Raw genomic sequence first — 20,111 nt, 5'->3', positions numbered from 1 at the left:
CATTACTGTAAATCTCCAATACAGCTTCCACAGGAGACATTGCCAATACCTCACGAGTTTTCGTTTGCTTGCAAACACACTATTTCTAGCTGATTGTTTACTATAAGAAATATTTACACTGTATAGATGTGATACGGATCGATCAACACAAAAATCCCATTAGGATAAAATGAAGTAATTACAGATGACTAGCGCCACATAGATTTTACACCCAAGATAATAAGTCGAAGTAAATGTGTTTGCTACTGAACTATTAATCGCAAAATAAAATTGAAATAGTGATAAATAAGTATTGGCTTTTGCGGTAGAAATAGCAAAAAAAAAAAAATTGTAGGAAACTCTCTATGACGAGAAATATTTTCCGTGCAAGGGCAAGTGGTATTCTTTATTTATACTATTTCGAAAATTCTGGAACCGTTGAAAATCTTAGAACATGTAATTTGTCTATCTTACAAACTGTGGCATTATATGTGTTTTGCAGTTTTATTAACACCCAAAGGTGTTGATTATCCTGATTTTGGAAGTTTTATTAACGGATCTGTTAAAGTGAAAACACAGGACTGCAACTGGCTATCATTGTCGCTTGTGAAACATTCTTCATGATTTATGTGCATCATAAATAAAGTTATACTGGCATATCTAGTTATATACTACTTGATAAGTGTATGCAGTAAAGGTTGAAATGATTATGTGTACTATCTACATATATGTATATGGATTTTGTTTTATGGGGAATGTGTAGAAGCTGATGTGAAAATGTTAGTTTCAGAAAATTATAAATGGATGTTTGGGTTAGTTTCATTAAAAATTAAAACCTCTCACATTTACAAAAGGGAATTTCAACTCCTTCCACTATAATTTGTTTCGGTTTCGGTATCGTTTTCTGTTTAAGTGATAGAACCGGAGTGCACAGGAAATAAGGCCGAACTTCAGTTATCATTCGCACCTTGATGATACTATCTCTTAATAACATTCGGAGTGTTGATTATCTAGTAATCACTGTAGGAGGTCTATTTATATATTGAAGCCCCGTCAAGATCGTAAGTTTAAAACATATAAAGGTTAGCCTTATTCAGCTTTGACTCGACATTAAAGGAACATATAAAATTATATGAGAAATACAATTATTGTTAGTTATGCCATTTCTTATCTTATTTCTACTAACGAATAGCACAATGGATGTCATTAATGTAGCAGAAACATCTCATCTCTATCCAAAAGATCAAATATATTCAAGGATCTAATTATAACATTTAGCATATCTGTAAAATTTTGAATGTGAAATACCGTTTTAGTAAGTTTTCTACAGGTACAGTCAAATTAACTGATTAAATATTTTGTATCTATTAAAAATTTTATCAACCGTTTTAAGTAATTTATGGTAACGAAGTCCCTTACTTAAAAATACACAAGAGATGCATTGATTACAATCGTGAATCTATGACAACACTACACACACGGACATAATGAAAGAATTGGGATATATAAACACCGTATGATTGAGCCTAAGGAATTTTGTCGTCTAATTAAAGGAAAGTTAGCAATAGGGAATGAACAATCGTCTCTCTTGTCGTAGGTTTTAGTAAAGAGTTTACTTTTAGAAAATGAAATGTCTAAATCTAGTAACTAAACTCACCATAGATACCAGGACTAAATTTTATATATAGGCCAGACGCGCGTCTCGTCTACAAAAGACTCATCAGTGACGTTCGAATCCAAAAAAGTTTAAAAAAACCAAATAAAGTATGAAGTTGAAGAGCATTGAGATCTTAAATTCCTCAAAGTGTTGCCAAATACAGCTAAGGTAATCTATGCCTGAGGTAGAAAAGCCTTAGTATTTCAAAAAATTCAAAATTCAAAATTCAAAAGGACAACTACTGCTGTTTACGTCAAATGAAGTTAAAGCAAGTTCCTTTGGGTAATGTCTATTTTGTCTTTTTTTTGTAATGAGACTTTGAGGCAATCTAAAATATGGGGTAGAAAAGTTAAAAAAAATATTTTTTCAATTTTCATTGCTTCAATTAAACAACTTATAACCAGTTTTTTTTATTGTACCAAGAGAAAAAAATAAGTAGAGGAGACAGTTTAGTAGTTGAGGTGACATGAAGACGAAATAAATATTTATTTGCGAGGTGTGTCCAGCATCTTCGGAAGCCAGTATATATTTGGAATTATAGGAAACTTAAAGTTTAAGTATGTTACAGGTGTCATTTTTCGAAAATATAGTCAGTTTAAAAGATTAACGTCTTGAAAATGAACAAAACACAGAAATTGCATGAAGTAAAAACATAAGACTGTTAGACTAGGGATGTCAAGGGCTATACGCAATCAAGTTCCCGAAACAATACGTCAACTACAAAATCAGAGGACCAAAACCAAACGACATTGTTTATCATGGTAGCGCCTGACGTTTGACGGAATTATGAAGCTGAAATATGAGTTTAAGATAAATATTTCTAAATTAATCAACATATAGAATTCTCGTCCTGACAAACACTTAATTATCTTGTAAAGTTTAAATTCATACACCTCATGCACCCTGAGGCACTCAATTGTCTACACACAGAACTAAATATACACTCTGTAAAATATGAAATTGAGAATGGAAAAGGGCAATGAGGCAACAACCCAACCAAATAGTAGAAAACAGTCAAGGCAACTATTGAGTCATTAACACAGGGAGAACATTCCTCCCCCGGAGGCGGGCTCTAGATGGACTAAAAATAAAACGTTAAATCGTTTAGAGAAAATGAACGTTAAATCTTACTCAGTAAACATATAAATGAACCAAACATATTTACTGCATTCAAGTCATCATATTGATAAAGTTTTATGTTTCTATTACCTGGAAAAAAAAACCCTTGAAAATACACAATTTCCATCCTTTCATATACATGTACTCCAATAGATGTAGCGTTATGTACGTTTTAAGCTATTTATAGATTTAAGTTGAAAGTGTTTTGAACTTTTTATCAGTTAAAACTAATACATCATATTGATTCACTCGACGGAGAAGGATCTTTAGGGTTCCACTAACTTACTTAAATATTTTTAAAATCGGTGATAGGCATGATAGTAGTTCACAAAAAATAAGCATACAAACTAAGGCTACCAAATACATCATAAAAATGCTGAAATGATATCACAGTAAAGCTTATTTTCTAAAGCAATCATGGTATGAGTCCATGGTAGCAGAAAGCAGAAGGGACTGATCAAAATGACATAAATAAACCAAAAATAAAATATCGAAAATACTGAACTCCGAGGAAAGTTTTAAACTGAAAGCCCATCAGCAAATGGCAAAATTAAGAACTTAAACACATCAGACATATGGATAACAACTGTGATATTCATGATGTAGAAAATGGTTGATTGAACCTGGTTTTATAGGTAGTTAAACCTCTCATTTGTTTGACTGCACATAAAACTCCGTTATATTGATAATGATGTGTAAACGAAACAAACAGACATAACAGGTAAAAATGTCTAAAAAGGGCACAGCAATATGCCCCGTTACAAAATTGGAGGGGTGAACTCAGATGGTCCAGATTAATCCTCGGGTTTATACTTATGTGGCAATACAAATTTAGGGTTTAGGCGGTGAAGCATTACAGTATGAATGTGCAATATTGTTTTTAAAATCTGAATAATAATGTAGTCTTTGAAGTTGGTACATGTATATATCAACATTACAAACAGTTTTTGAACTTTTTATGGAGTAGGATCTGCTTAACCTTCCGGAGCACCCGATCACCTCAAGTCTTTAGTTTTGTATGTTGTGTCTTATGTACTATTATTTGTCTGTTTGTATTTTTTTCTATTTAATCATGGCGTTGTCAGTTTTATTTTTCGGTCCATGAGTTTTAATATCCCTCTGGTATCTTTTGGCCCTCTTTTATATGCAACTTTCTCTTTGATAGTTGGTATAGTCAAAGCTGTAGGTCCAAAAATATTTATAGTGTTTTCCAACAAATATTTTATGCTCGATCTTTTCAATTCAATTTTAAGGTAAAATTAGGTGAAATGCATATGAGTTTTATTTGACCTATAGAGAGATAAAAGTCATTAGTTGCAGAAAAGGTATATATTTATGGATTTAAATATAAAAAAGAAGATGTGGTATTATTGCCAATGGGACAACTATCCACAAAAGACCAAAATGACACAGACATTAATAACTATAGGTCACCGTTAAACTCTACTTAGGACCAAACATTTTGGAATTTTCGGATATTTTTACACCTCTATATACAATGTTCTGTATTTAATAAATGCTGTTATTTTGTTGTCATTGTTGCACCAAATAGAGATCTTATTACTGTTAAATAACTATGGAAGATGATGCATGTTTGTAAAAATATATGACATAAACAGTTAGTTGAATTTTTTTTAGAAAATAAAAGAAACATATTAAAGAAGGTTATAAAACATTACAAGTGTCAATATCAAGGTGTTTTGTCTAGCCGTGTATTGCTACCACGACTGGTGCAAATCTGGGTATGATTTGCTTACTTTTTCTGACCTAATGTGTCTTCTTTTGATCAGTTGTTTTTAATGTTTTGTTTTGTATATAGTTATCAAAGGTACCGGGATAATAATTTAACACGCCAGACGCGCGTTTCGTCTACATAAGACTCACCAGTAACGCACATATCAAAATAGTTATAAAGCCAAAGAAGTACAATGTTTAAGAAAATAAAGGACCCAAAATTCCAAAAAGTTGTGTCAAATACGGCTAAGGTAATCTCTTCCTGGGATAAGAATATCCTTAGTTTTTGGTAAAATTCAAAGTTTTGTAACAGGAAATTTATAAAAATTACCATATAATTGATGTTCATGTCAACACCGAAATGCTGACTACTGGGCTGGTGATACCCTCGTGGACGAAACGTCTACCAGCAGTGGCATCGACCCAGTGGTGTGAATATATTCAAAAGTACCAGGATTATAATTTAGTACGCCAGACGCGAGTTTCGTCTACATAAGTCTCATCAGTGACGCTCAGATCAAAACAGTTATAAAGCCAAACAAGTGCAAAGTTGAAGAGCATAGAGGACCCAACATTTGTCATTTGTCTTTTGATCAACTTAGGTAATATGTAATGGCATCGAACCTGTCGAGCTATCAATTTGAACATACCATCTGGTATAATTTGCCTTTTTTTTCTATGTTTTATTTCTCGCATAGACAGTCTCATGACTCATGTAACGGACATATTTAAGTGTCCTTAGTAAATATCAATTAAAATACACAATTCATATCATGTTCGTACAGGTTAAAATGTTGTTATCTATTTGTATGTTAGAAGTTATTTTTATATCTTTAGGTAAGTAATTAAAATTTATAAGCTGTTAAAATATTATCTGCAAAATCATTTTAAATCACATTTGAATAGACATTATAGGGGTGTGGCAGTTTACTTACAATGCAAGCGAGGCAATCAGCATTAGTCGATAGAAAACCAAAAATTACATGAAATAAAAAAAGATACAGGGAGACAAAAAAAAAAAGAAAAAATGAAGTGTTAGCAAATTGAACCTTACCAAATTCTAGGGATGAACTCAGATGCCCTTAAATAGTTAAACTTGTTTACAACATTGGGGTTCTAGTTGGGTTAATTTGTAGTAATCCTAAAACTGCAGCTAGAGAGACGCGTTTTCATAAGCTTTTAGTACTTTGTGTTTATTTAAAATGCATGCAAACTTAGAATGATCAATAGAAAAAGAATTTTTATTTCTTAAGGCTTTGTAGACGCCATAGACTTTATCTTCGACGTTTGGTCATGTGAATTTGAGATGAATAATTATTCATGTTATTACAAATCGTTGTCGTACTGATTAATAAAAAAAAAATTATATATCAAATAATGTCATCTCATATTGTCTTTACACTAACAATATATGCCAATCTATACATGATGAGGTGTGTCTTTATTTTGAAATTTGTAAATGAAAATTTTGATAATTTTCTTTACTGTTTCTTTTTGCAATAACATGATTAAGATTATGCTCATTCCATAAGATTGAGGTTTGAACCATTTTCAACCTTTTTGCAGACATTTTCCACTTTTTATTTGGCCACATTAACACTCTTCATGCTTTATGTTACTGTGAACTGATAAAAATAAAACAAATTTACACAATTTCCGTCCTTAAAAGTGATTTGAACTATCATTTTGTGTATACACAGTTATTTTTATGTCTTTATGATGTCTATTTCAAAGTACATGTTGCAACATGTCATCTTATTTCATTCCCAACATCATATCGATTGAATTTACAATAGAAATGACAGACAGGCTTGCTAGTTTGGTTATAAAACATATGAATTAATAGAATTTTACCTTGGTGAAAAAAAAACATAAATGAAAAAAATGATTATATGGCAATGCTGTATTTTCCATCGCGCTAATAGGACATCACAAACAGACCCAGAATTGTAAATGTAAATATGGACATTTGATATATTTTCAACCAACAAGTCAGTACTCGTTTATAATATGACATACTTCTTTTGCTGTGTAAAAAACAGCTTGATACAATTCTAGAAATAGAATGGCGTGTCATAACGTTGCAATGATCATAAATATAAATAATTGTTCATAAAAATCAAGAATTGTTCATAAAGATTAAACATATGTTCATAAAAGCAAATAATTGTTCATAAAGATTAAAGATATGTTCATTAAAGCAAATAATTGTTCATAAAGATTAAATATATTTGCATAAAAACAAAATATATATGAAAGACAATCAAAATAGATGTTCATAAAGGAAATATATATACATAAAACCTAATATGTTCCATGCATGTGTTTATAAAAGGAAATATTTGTTCATTAAGTTTTAATTAATGTTTATAAAAATAAATGATGATTTATGATAACTAAATACGTATTCATAAGAACAAAATATGTATTCAAATGCAAACTATACATAAATAAAATGAAAATGTGTATTCATAAAATAGAAAACACATATTTTTATGAAAAGATATATATTGGTGACATAAAAGAAATCATCGTTTCATAACTTGCAGATTGGAGTCCTTAATTGTATGTGTGTTTTTGTATCAGTGTTAACTCTCTATCGGGATTACGTTTTTACAACAATAACAAGAACAATGCCCACCCCAAATCAAAGGAAATGATAGGACATCGTGTTTTATTAACAATATTCAAATTCTTTCCTGTGACCTATATAAATATTTGAACAGCTTAACGTGTATCTTTTGTTGTCGGTTAATTAATGTTAAAGCAGATTAAACTTTTTGTCATGTTTGCTTGTAAACAAACACACACAATAACAGATAGAAAGACCTCATTAAGAGTAAATTAAAATAAAATGCTGTAAGGATTCATGCTAATTAACAGTCTTTTTGGTCTGGTTAATCTGTGTAGAAGATTCAAAAAGGTAGTCCTTTTAAAAATGTTTAATAGTTGTCATTTACATATTATTATCTTACCAATACATTTCTAGGAATGTGATTGGTTAAAAGCGTCCGCGTGAAGACCATGTATATTTGATATTAGGTTAGTAGGGAGGCGGGACCTATTTCATACACGGTTAGTAGTGGAGTTACGTTCCTTTATATTCAATAATAGGTAATAGGGAGGCGCGGCTTATTTCATACTCGGTTACTAGTGGTGTTACGTCCCTTTGAAAAAAACAGAACCGAACTGAGAAAAAGTCTTTAAGGTTTTAACAGACCTAGAAATTGATGATTAAGATTGAAATGAACACATTTAAACATAACAATGGCTAATGTTCTTGTAGGATCAATGGAATTAGTTTCTTAATGCTAACATTATTGAAGACTGGCTTGCTCATTTTGATAGATCACAAGTCTAAATTTTACACATTAAAATATTCGGTAAGATAAATTCGTTACATAGTCATGATAGTGTACTAGTGACGTAATGCGGTATATATGGGGTCACACCCCATATGGAATTTATTGACCCCATATATTCCGTATTAGGTCACTTGTATACTATATAACTAATATTATCCGTAATGTTCATCTGCCTAAGAAGTCTTCCATTTTGATAAGATGAACTTGAGTATAACTATGAGTTAGTTTCATTTAAAAATAGTTACGATGTTAGGTATTATAGATCCGTCGTCTAAAGTGGTCCTATTTACATATACTAATCATATACGCATATGTACAAGAGTTTAATTTTTCGTGGTCGTTTTAATTCGCGTTTAAATTCTTACCGGGAAAATAACGAAAATAAAACTACCGTGAAAATTTGCCTGTTTAAAGTATACTATGTTGTGTCTTACATATACTACTCGAAAATTTGGTATTTTGCTACTTTCTCGCCATCTTTCTAAACATGCATGAAAAATATTTGCTAATGGACGTTTCCGTCACCATGAACCAATCAATCTTTCTTCAGGAATTGTATTTTATCCATATTTGAATGAATTCAATCAATATATCCACATGATCCATGTAACCTATTTTCTTAAGTATTGTAAATACAAAGGTATGATTAAATATAATGTATCATAAGCGAGACAACTGGCACAGTATTAACAGTTTTTTCTTTGTATCTGTACGTTACTTAATCAGATCAAGAATCAAAAGTCTATTCATGATAATTCATTATTCCATTTGTATAAAACCATTACAGTTTATGTTGTAATATCCAACCTCTGTATAAAGTCATTAATGATTTCTGTTATTTAGCTATGTTTTTATTCACAAGAGCGTTCCTTTTGTTTTCTGCTTAACTTAACTCTGTGACTATTTCTGGCTTCGTCTTATGTTAAATCTTTTATCCAGTTTAGCATATCTCCATAAAAATGATTTCAATACCCCTGCTTTAAAATAATGAATACATGAGTACTCAATGTATGTATATTTAGAATATATCAAATCCTCCTAAAAAATAAACCAAAAGACAAAAGAATACATTGTTTCCGGTGTCGTGGTACATTACAATAGGTAGGTAAAATACTCTTTTTTAAAAAAAATATTTTCCCTAGCCTATACCAGGCAAGGCAAAAGGCATAAATTGCATGATTTACCATACTAGTAATATTTCCCCTTGCTAGCTAGTTTAAGCAGGACAATTGAGTGTAGAAATGGAAACAGGAAACTATGTAAAAACGCGCGTTAACCCAAAAAATAAAACTTGTTTAAAAATACAAAGTCATATCTAAATACACTACCATTTACGGTAGTATTAAACATTTTATGCATTTGTGAAATTCGAATCCGATGTACCATAGAGGATGGCTATTACGTTAACTCACTTACTTAAAGTTAGCCACTCTCACTGGGCAACAAATTGGTAAAACGCATTTGTCCCATTTCCATTTCCATGCATTTTCTAGCCAGGATGTTGTCAATAATTCCTGTTATTCCTTTTGCACTCATAAACATATATATAAATAAGTTTGTTTGGTGTTGAATTTTTTAAATCAAACATGAGTCAAATCGATGAACGTGTATTTTAATTCTTAATGTGTTTTCATATTTGCTACAACAGAGTGGGATAACTGATGTATGGCTTGTATAACTAAATTTTGTTGCAAGTATATAAGCTTAAGTTTTGAGGTCTAGAGAAAGTCATCAAAAATATGAAAAAGTGACTCTTAAGGTAGCACAATACAAAGATTTTTTCACTCCCAATCAGACAACTTTAAACTGATGTAATTCATTTCATCCTTCATTATATTTTATAAATGAGGTACCAAAAGAAAGAAGAAAGATTAATCTTTCAAATTGTAATAATTTCATTATGACATAATTATTACACAATTAATTAATTATTATGTAATTAGTCGATATAGGTTGCACTTTGTAAATACAGCTGTTTTTCAAAACACGCCTCTTTTGGGGAGTAATTGAATATTCATAGAAAATTAATTTTGTTTACATACTGGTTTCCAGTTATGCTCTCTGTGTTCCATATCGCAGAGACAGAACTTGGGAATGTTACCAGTAAATAAACACGTGCATATTGTTTACATTGAAATCTGTGGTAACCATTCATTCGAGGTAGGGGTAGTTAAGAAAATTAGTGTAAGTTTAAACTCTGAGAAGTTCAGGGCATATAAACGTTGAAAATATGCCGCACAGCCCTATATTTTGACCTTTGAAAAAAATTGTGGTGCATATGAATTTTCAATTCTAGGATAAGATTTTTTTCAAAACTTCATAGTGAAAGTGGTACAGTTTTAGCCGTAAAAGGAGTTCCTATGGGAAATTGCATTGTCAATATTTACAGAAATGCAACCTATATTGTGATGTCCACACTTGAATGAATTTAGCGTCTTTGTTTTTCATAGCATTCAATATTTTATAGATTCTTGTACAACACAGCTTGACCTCCGAAACTGTGTCTCAGATTTCCAAAAACATCAATAGAACAAATTTTATACCCAACTGAACTTAGTGGTCTCTAATGAATTGATGTTGCATACTTCATTGAAGATTTATGAGAGAATAAAATACAATAGCAAAAATCTGAGACTAAGTTTTGGAGGTCAAACTGTGTTGTGCAAGTATCTATAAAAAGTTTTAGGATGCTATGAAGAACAAAAAAGCTAAATTCATTCAAGTATGGACATCACAGAATGGCAACTTATTAAAAAACAATTAATTATGTAATAATTATGTCATAATGGAATTATCACAATTTGAAAGATTAATCCTTCTTCTTTCTTTTGGAACCTTATTTATAAAATTTAAAAAAAGATGAGTAGAATTACATCAGTTTAAAGATGTCTGATTGGGGATGAAAAATCTTTGTATTGTGCTACCTTAACACTATCCGTTTGAATAATTCTATTTATGAAGAATATCAGCTTCATTGCAAAAGTCTGACACACCTAATTTGTCAAAAGAAATTAATCATTTCATATGTCAGATTGATCTGATTGATATGCAAAGTATGCCTAATCATGCTAATGGAGATTCTAATTTTATTATGAATTATCAAGATCATTTGAACAAATTTGGCATAATTGAATGTCTATCAACAACAGGAACTGACGAAGCTGACTATAAACTTCTAACAAAATGTATCATATTTGGATTTATAGCATTGTCATGCATGTTTCAAAATGAGCATCTGGTGCAAGAAAATTGGTACCGTTAATTTTATTTCAAATGATTTTTAGCGAGTTTCAAAAATTATAAAACAACCATCTTCCAGTTTAAGTTTACAAACATAACTAAGTAACATGTAGTTTTGAAATATATGTGATTCCCTAACCCTTAAATAATGATCCCAACAATCCCTACCCCGTTACTTTGTTATTTTATCTTATAAATTTAGTATCTTGAATTATGTCTCAAATTTAAAACAAAATATCAAATAAATAAATAGCTGTAAAAATGACTAAAGAAATCAATGACTACCTGTTATCACTGAAACAATAAGTAAATACATGTAATAACTAAATTGACTAGTAATTGGTATTTACTGAATTGTTTAGTAATTACGTGTAATTCCTTATTTAACCTATTTATTGTAACATACATATCATAATTTTAAAGTTACATATCACATATTACTTTTTTTCTTTTCGAACTTGAAAGATGACGTGATTTTCTCTTTTTGTTTTCCTTCGTTTCACTACTTTCTTACAAATAGGCGACATTCAGACCTAAAAATATTTTAATGAACCTAACTAACACACAGCTATATTATATATGATTCGAAAGGAAAACATGTGTAGATTCCATTTTCCCGGTCGTAAAAGTGAAATATGGTGCAATTTCTTTTTAATTGGGGTCAAAGATCATTCATAAAAAAATTGAAAGAATAACACTTTTGTAATATTATTGACTTATTCAAAGCAGCTGGTAATATAGTTAATTAAAATTTTACTTTACACATACTATGGTAACGTCTCTCTGATACTTTGTTGCATATCGTTCATGGTTTGGTGATAATTGGCGTCATTTTGACGTTTTTACTCTGCTATAGATAAAACGGTACTTTCTGCAAAATAGTCGTATAATAACAAATATTTGACCTTAACTGTGTTAATATTTACTATAAGTGATGGTGTGTCATGCAAAATAAAAAACATATGATGAAATATTTGTAAGTTGGACGAGTAAAGGGGAGAGAAAACAACGCAATAAAGAAAGTCAAAAGTAGACGTCTTTGTCACATCAACAGTGACAATAGTCTCCTATTTGTTAATAGCCTACAAACCGTGACAAGATCGGAAATCACCATCTTACATGTATAATACAACCACAAGCAAAGTTAAAGAGGATATATGAATCACATTTTAAGTCTGTCCGTCCGTCAGTCCCCACTTGTTTGCGGCCCGTGTCGAATTAAACCAGGTAACTTATACTATACATGTATACAGATATACAGTTCATCCAAAACCCAATGATTTTAAATAGAAAATGCATTGCTTTTGAACTATAGAACTGATATTAAACACACTGATTTTAGAGATGTATTTTGGGATGGCACGTGGTTCTTCCTAAATTAAATCAGTTCATTTTGACATTGACATTGACATTTGAGCTGTAAAGTTTTCAAACATTGTTTGATTCGTCCTTGTCTGGTTTGTGTCCGGTCCATGTCTTTTGAACCGTTGAAACTGGGTTTTCCAAACTTAGTTTGCATGTATATCATATGAAAGGTGATGGTCATAAACTAGAATCAAGTCACTGTGACATTGATCCAATCATAATAGAATCCTGCCCGCGACATATATAGCTGCAAAACTTAGGTTTACCAAACTTCAGATACAGCATGTACAGATGTCGGTTTCATGAAGAAAAAAAACTTAAGACAAGATCAATCGTAAGTAAACTGAACTATTCATGACTTACGACCAGCTTTTAGATTTGTTGTGAAACTGACCCCAGATGCAAAATTACAATGCGGTGATTTACAAACTAAAGTTAGGTACCACGGTGACCTTTATTTTGACATTTCGAATTATATACTTTACAAACACTTTAATTTCTTAACGTATTTTTTTTATAACGACTGCATTTATTTTTGTAAGACTCAGATCGACGTTCGGTCTCTAATCGACGTCCGTTCCTCAAATGGACGTCCAATTCTTACGTCACAATAAAACAGGACTCCAAATCGACGGCCAATGTTATGCCTCTGTAATCGACGTCTAATTTTTGGCTTCACTAATCGACGTCCAATTTTCAGCTTCTCTAATCGACGTCCGTTTTATGAACTGGCAGCAATGACGTCACACTTTTATAAGATGACGTAGTAAGTGTCTTTCAGGCAGCAATGATCGAACAAAACACAGTACCTGATGAAGGTTATGTTTTCGAAAGAAAAAGAAGAAAAGGGATAAGCAAAGATCCGAACGTCGAGACGTTTTGGGCCGACATGCCTTATTATGTGGAAATAGCTAAAGCAAAAGAACAAAACAGCAAATGGGGTCCGAAAAAATTATTGCAGAACTAAAACTTGGATTATCTGAGAGAGTAGCAAAAACGGTATTAAGTCAATATTTCTATGATCCAAATACAGATTGTCTGTTTAGAAAATCTATTGATTTAAATGTTCACCACAGAAGATGTGTTAGCAAAAATGATTTGGTGAATATGATAAAAGAAAATCATAAAAAGGACCACAGAAAAGCAGACACTATATACGAAGCACTGAGGACAACAGTATTTCCCGTTGTCAGAGAAACCATTAAAATTCTGTTCAAATCAGAAATTAAGTGTCAGCAATGTGCTAGTGCTATTGATTTACCAAAAACTACTACAACACGCAGACCAATTCCAGCTACGTATCCTAACAGTCGCTGGCAAGTAGATTTAAAAAAGATGCCAGCAGTAAAAGGATATACATATACATGCAACATAATTGATTGTTACTCAAGATTTGCCTTTGGAGGACCAACAAAAACCAAAACTGCTAAAGAAATAGCAGATTTCATTCTAAAATTTCTTTACCTGTTAGGATCACCAAGAATTTTACAGTCTGATAATGGAAAAGAATTTTCAAACTCTAACCTAGCAGATGTTATTGATGTTTTTAAAACACGACACATTCATGGGCGTCCTTATCATCCCCAAAGCCAGTGACGGGTAGAAAGGTTTAACAGAACGTTATCAGAGTATTTTAGAATCCAGATGTCTGTACACAAAGACTGGCCTTCTGAACTTCCAGAGTTTTACTATAACTGCAATAACAGAGTCCACAAAACCACAAAGCCACAAAGCCAGCAACGTCTTATCAGTTATTTTTCCAGCGACCAAACTTCTCTCCCCCAGTAGATGAACAGGTAAGTTTCGTTGAAAACATATTATTTATTTAAAATATATATAAATATGCTAAATTTATGATGTAACGCTATTTTATTAAAAACAAAGGAAACCTTGAATTCCGTATTTGCAAAATATTGGTAAATGTTTGATTTAATTTATTATCTTATTTAATTTTTCATATCAGTGTATTTTGACTATTTACTCTAGATATTACTGCATCTCATGCAATCAGCTCATTTTTAATACATTTCAAAATATTTGTAGATTCCATTCACAATCCTCACGCAGAAGGAGAGACTATTTTTAACCACAGCACATTTGGATGTAGAGGATAAAGCTTTAGAGCCTCATGGTACAGAAGAATCTACAGAGACCTATCAGCCCGAGGTCGGTGATGGTTTCACTAGTGAGCACATAAATGATGGAGTTAATCCTGGTGAAGAAAATATTTCATTTGAAGGTATAAATTTAGTACATTTTTTTGTTTTATTAAAGTATAAAAGAATATTTTTTTACAAAAAAGGACATTTTCAGTGTACTAAACTTTTGCATGTAAAATAATGTATTTTTTGCTATAAGCTTTTGGATTTATGAGTCCAAGTTAATAACAACAAAAAAACCACACAGTTCATCCTCTAGTTATATACATGCTGTAAAGATGCATGTATATTTGATATTTACTTGTAAAATACTACACTAGCGTGCTAAAATTATCCCAAAATCGTCATTACAAATACACTAAGACGACTATATATCGTCCTAGAATCTACGAAATATTTGCCACTGGACTTTAAAAAGCCAACAATAAATATATACTATAATATTATAGTAGTCTACGACATTTTTGAAACGTTAATAAAGGAGGTACATGTACACATTTTATCCTCCGCGGGACTACGGTCTGATTAGCTGATAGCTATACACTGCTAAATATGTATGTATGTAGCATACTTGATATTCTAATTGGACACCAGTCTAGTACAATTATATCATACTGATATGCATACCCTTTCGACGTACCTTATGGTGGCTGTAGTAGAATTATGAATGTTTTTTTTTTTTTTTAAGTTTTTAAACTTTATAAAGTATTATGCATCTATATGTTTAGGGATCTTTCTTTATTTCGGTGTACTCTAAGTGCATAGTTGCTGCTAAAAGTTAAATTTTTTTTCTTGTATATTTTTTAGGGAAAGGGGTTTAACACAATAAAAGATTAGATATTTGTTGAGCCGGTTTTATTGTACATAATAATTTAAAAAATAAATAAATTGCATTAAACCAAGATGGACTGTTTTAAACTTTAAATAATAAAGAATAATATAAAAATCTATTACGGATTACAAATGTGTCGAGGTTTGTGATTGGATAACAACACAGAGATGTCAGTATATATTTAGGAAACTGCCGGGGTATATACGACGTTTTTATCCCCATTTGGAACCTCAAAAACGCCATCATAATATCGATTACTATTGTGACGTAGTCATAAGCTATCAGACTGTCAGAGGCTCACAGAGGGAAAATAATGACGTGCTTCAGTCAATAATACATGTTATATACAAAATCACGCAATTTACAGTTTTAATACTGTAATTCAATTTTTAAAGTGTTATTAAAAATTATTACATACACGATAAAATTATGTTCACAGCAAATTAGAAAATCCTTCACGTATGCCAAACATATCAGGTTGGATTTTTCAATTATATGTGTTGTCAACAAATACCTGCACTAGAAAATAACATTAAGTCAGGGGTAATTCGTAATATATGTGTAATTTAGGTCTCAGAAAGGGTATATACTGTGACATTCCCGTCTTAGGGCTTATATCCCCTTCGCCTTCGGCTCAGCGGATATAAACTCTAAGCCAGGAATGTCACAGCATATACCCTGTCTGAGACCTGAATAACATATAATATTTTTTAACCCAGAAGCTATGGATATACTCGAAATAGACACGAATGAAGAAGAAACAAGTAGAGGACAAATTAATTCTACGAATAACAATAACAACACTGAAAATGTCAATAAAGAAGCAGAAATCTCAAAATTGTCAAATTCTGTAAAAGAAAATCCTGATGAAAGAATTTGTGATGATGTAAGTGTGTATTTATTTACTGAAGAAAACTTGTGAAAGTTAACCCTAAATTGCAAGACAAATAGATATACATAATACAAATTAGTCATCAATTAATTAACAACACAAAATAAATAAAAAAAATGTTTTATTTGAAAAGTTTGTAAAATGAATGCATATATCTTTCAAAATTAATAACAAAAACAATTAATTATAACAAATCAGTACTTCACACAACACTCAAGAATCGTTCAAACTTATACCAATTAAACATGCTGTTCAAAGTTTTTAATGTTGATGGGTGACTGTCTCAATAAAGTATAATAACATCGCATGTATATATACTTTATGTGAAAAATAAATATATATTATATTTAAATAAGATTCAACAAATTTATAAACCTCCGAAATTTTTCAAACAATGTTCGTATTTAATGAGAAAAAAAAAACCCTGAGACTATACAATTTTTTTTATTTTTAGGAAGTTGTTGATTGCGATCCATTGGCCAGTGCCAGCCACTATTACAGAGCTTTATACGAGCGCCAGTTTGGTACAGATCTTACATATGAAACTAACCCAAACTACGTAAGATTTTGATGACAATTGTTGATTTGTTACATTATTTCAATGGCAAAAATATCACTTAAAAAAATCAACTCTAAAATGTAACTGATAATATTATCTTAAGTGACGACATATTAATCTTAAAAGTGCTATTTTTCTTAATATTTACATGTTATACTTTTCGTTCAATCTAATTAATTGCTATATAAAATCTTAATTTCAAATGTACTTTTATAGACTTATAATGTATTTTTTAGAATCCAGGTACTTCACAAAATCAATTTGTAAACGAGGGACTAATGGAATATTTTAAGGAAAAACAGCTAGAATTATATCCCTTAGAGTTATTTGAAGGAGACTGCGAAAACGTATTTACACCTACAGTGAGGGAAGTTTTACAGTTTAAGACAAATCCAGCCATGAACAAGGGAACAGTCGTATTTGTTAGTGGATACTGGAGAAAAGGAAAATGTATAAATATCATCAATAATATGTCAAGAGGGAAATTATTGGTAATAGAAGATGACACCAAATACAAATTTGAACTGAACAGATACCAGCCTAGACCTTGCAATTGTTAAACATATTCTCTGTGCCAAATATGTATTTTTTTAAAATTAATAACCAGCTATCTAATTAGGTTTTGATACAATTTTAGGGATTAAATTATATTCATATAAAACACAAAGATGTGGTATGATTTTTAATAAGACAAGTATCCACCAGAGTTGAAATAAAGGCAATCATACGGCCATCAACAATGATAAAAACCATACGGTAATGTTATTGATTCAAAGCCGCTTCATTATTAACAGCCATATTGAAAATGTAAGAATATTTAACGTGAAAGATAAAGGCCTTATTTAATGTTAGTGCAGTGATTTATTATTTATCACTGCAATTGATATTGATATTTGACATTGAATACAGAAGACCACAATAAATGTAGGTCGTTGTTTTTTTAGCAATATTTGGACGTCGATTAGAGGATCAAAATATTGGACGTCGATTTGAGAATGTGACGTCCGATTTGGACGTCTATTTGAGAATGTGACATCAGGGGTCTGTTGTTCAACTTGTCGTTAAATTTAACGAGTCGTTAAATTTTACTAATCACTGCGTTAAATTTAATCAGTCCATTATCATGTTGTTCAACTTGTCGTTAAATTTAACGAGTCGTTTAAAATTGTCAAAGTGTCGTTATATTTAATCGACCTCATTGAGGGTGATTAAATTTTAATCAGTTGATTAACCTCAATCAAAGATGGCTGTCAAGATTTTGTTTCAACCACCTGTTGTAAGAAGAGAGCGATATTTTCGCGGTTTTGACCTTCTAGCAGTCTAGAAAGAGAATTTTCTGATGAGGAGCTAAGGCAGAGATATAAATTTGGCAGAGAGACCATTGGGTACCTGTCAGATTTAATGAGAGGGGATCTGGAACGTGGGACGAAGAAAGAGACAGCCCTTTCAGTGGAACAATAGGTCATGATTGTTTGAGGTTTTATGGAAGTGGATCACACTTGCAAGTAGTTGGGGACACGATGGGATTTGACAAAACAACTGTGTCTCGGGTGATTGACCGTGTGACGGATTCATTAGTTGCCATGAAGGATGGTTTCATATCGTGGCCAGATAATCAGAGGAAGAACTTGATAAGGGCTTTAATGAAAAGGCTGCTTTTCCAAACGTGGTTGGATGCAATGATGGTACTCACATACGGATTACTGGGCCTAGCATTGATGAACCAGCATTTGCTAACCGAAAGGGGTTCCACAGCATCAACGTACAAGCCATTTGTGACCATGAAGGTAATTTAAAACATGCTTTGTGTGCGTCCTTTTTCTTGACATCTCCAATCGTCCTTGACCATATACATGGCTGGTTTTCAGTTGAACTGGTTTTCAGCTGATTTGAAAATCGATGGAAAAAGAAAGACAACTCAATCTTGTCATACTTAATTTCTATTGGATCCGTAGACTCATTGCTTTTTAACAGAGACATATGTACACACAATGTGTCTCTGTTTTTACCGTTTCACTTTTAAATATGCTGGATCGACTGAACTGCTAAGAGTTTATGAACATCAATTTATTGATCAAAATAGTTATAAAGATTTGGCCACCCACCCCTTATAGAATTTGTCACAGTCAGACTTATAAAATTTGAAACGTCAACAAATAGTGTGCCCCGTGTAGTTTGAAGAAATTCTAGATCTACCTCTAAATGTTTCTGTGAGAAGATACCCCCCCCCCCCCCGAAAAAAACCAAAAAAAAAAAAAACAACAAAAAAAAAAAAACAAAAAAAAACCATACAAATCTGAAAAACACTAAACAAAACATAAGTGTCCAATCTGTCATCCAAATATCAAGTTCGCCTCCCCCATTATTTTCGGTTGGAAAATAGTGACCAGTCCTTTAATAAGCCAGTCATTGTTCAATACATTTTTAAAACAAATGTTAAGGAAACATATATAGATAACTTCGATCGCCGATGTATTGTTTCATGATCTGAATTATTTATACTATACATATTTTGCTTTCATCACCATTGATCACATTGGTGATTCGGCTAATATTTTAATGACTGGAATTATAATGAACAAACTATATGCATGCACATGAAAGAAGATGTGGTAATGATTGCTAATGGGACAAATTTCCACAAGAGATTAAATGACACAGAAATAAACAGCTTTGGCTCACCATACTTATTCACAATTACTGACTTGCTTTGCCTAGACAAATAAATTATGGAACTACTTTTTTCCACTTTTTTAATTATCATATTTTTGTTTAAAGGTAGATGCACCAACATCAGTGCTAGGTGGCCAGGATCAGCACATGATTCTCACGTTTCCAAACCTCAGCCATAGGACAACATCTTGAGAAAGGATATCAAGGAATTGGACAAGGTGTATTGTTAGGAGACAGTGGCTATCCCTACAGACAGTTTTTGATGACACCATACAGACAACCAGCTGCTGTTAGAGGTCAAGCAAGGTTTAACAGAAGACATTGTTCAACAAGGCCAACAATAGAAAGAACATTTGGAATATGGAAGAAGCGCTTTCACATTCTAGGATCAGAGGTACAATTAATTCTTTACAAATAATCATAGTAGTAATATGAATATTTGACATGGTGTATGCCATTATATATATTTTAAAAGTTTCGGTTAAGGTATTCATAATGCCCCCCTTCTCTGTCTTTTCTTTATAGCTACTATACGTT

The 20,111-nt window shown here is 31.6% G+C and overlaps 1 protein-coding gene across 1 annotated transcript; it reads left to right on the top strand.

The window, feature by feature from the left end:
• Window positions 1–14,518: 14,518 nt before the first annotated feature.
• Window positions 14,519–17,487, top strand: LOC143074842 (uncharacterized). The gene is made up of 4 exons (XM_076250086.1): window positions 14,519–14,698; window positions 16,170–16,336; window positions 16,797–16,901; window positions 17,138–17,487. Exons 2-4 carry the CDS (start codon window positions 16,175–16,177, stop codon window positions 17,459–17,461), a joined length of 591 nt encoding a protein of 196 aa, XP_076106201.1. The 5' UTR covers window positions 14,519–14,698; window positions 16,170–16,174; the 3' UTR covers window positions 17,462–17,487.
• Window positions 17,488–20,111: the final 2,624 nt, after the last annotated feature.

The sequence above is a fragment of the Mytilus galloprovincialis genome, chromosome 5 (assembly GCF_965363235.1).
Source record: "Mytilus galloprovincialis chromosome 5, xbMytGall1.hap1.1, whole genome shotgun sequence".
Lineage (NCBI taxonomy): Eukaryota > Metazoa > Mollusca > Bivalvia > Mytilida > Mytilidae > Mytilus > Mytilus galloprovincialis.
The sequence above is the reverse complement of the archived record's forward strand: the minus strand, read 5'-3'. Positions and strand labels throughout refer to the sequence as shown.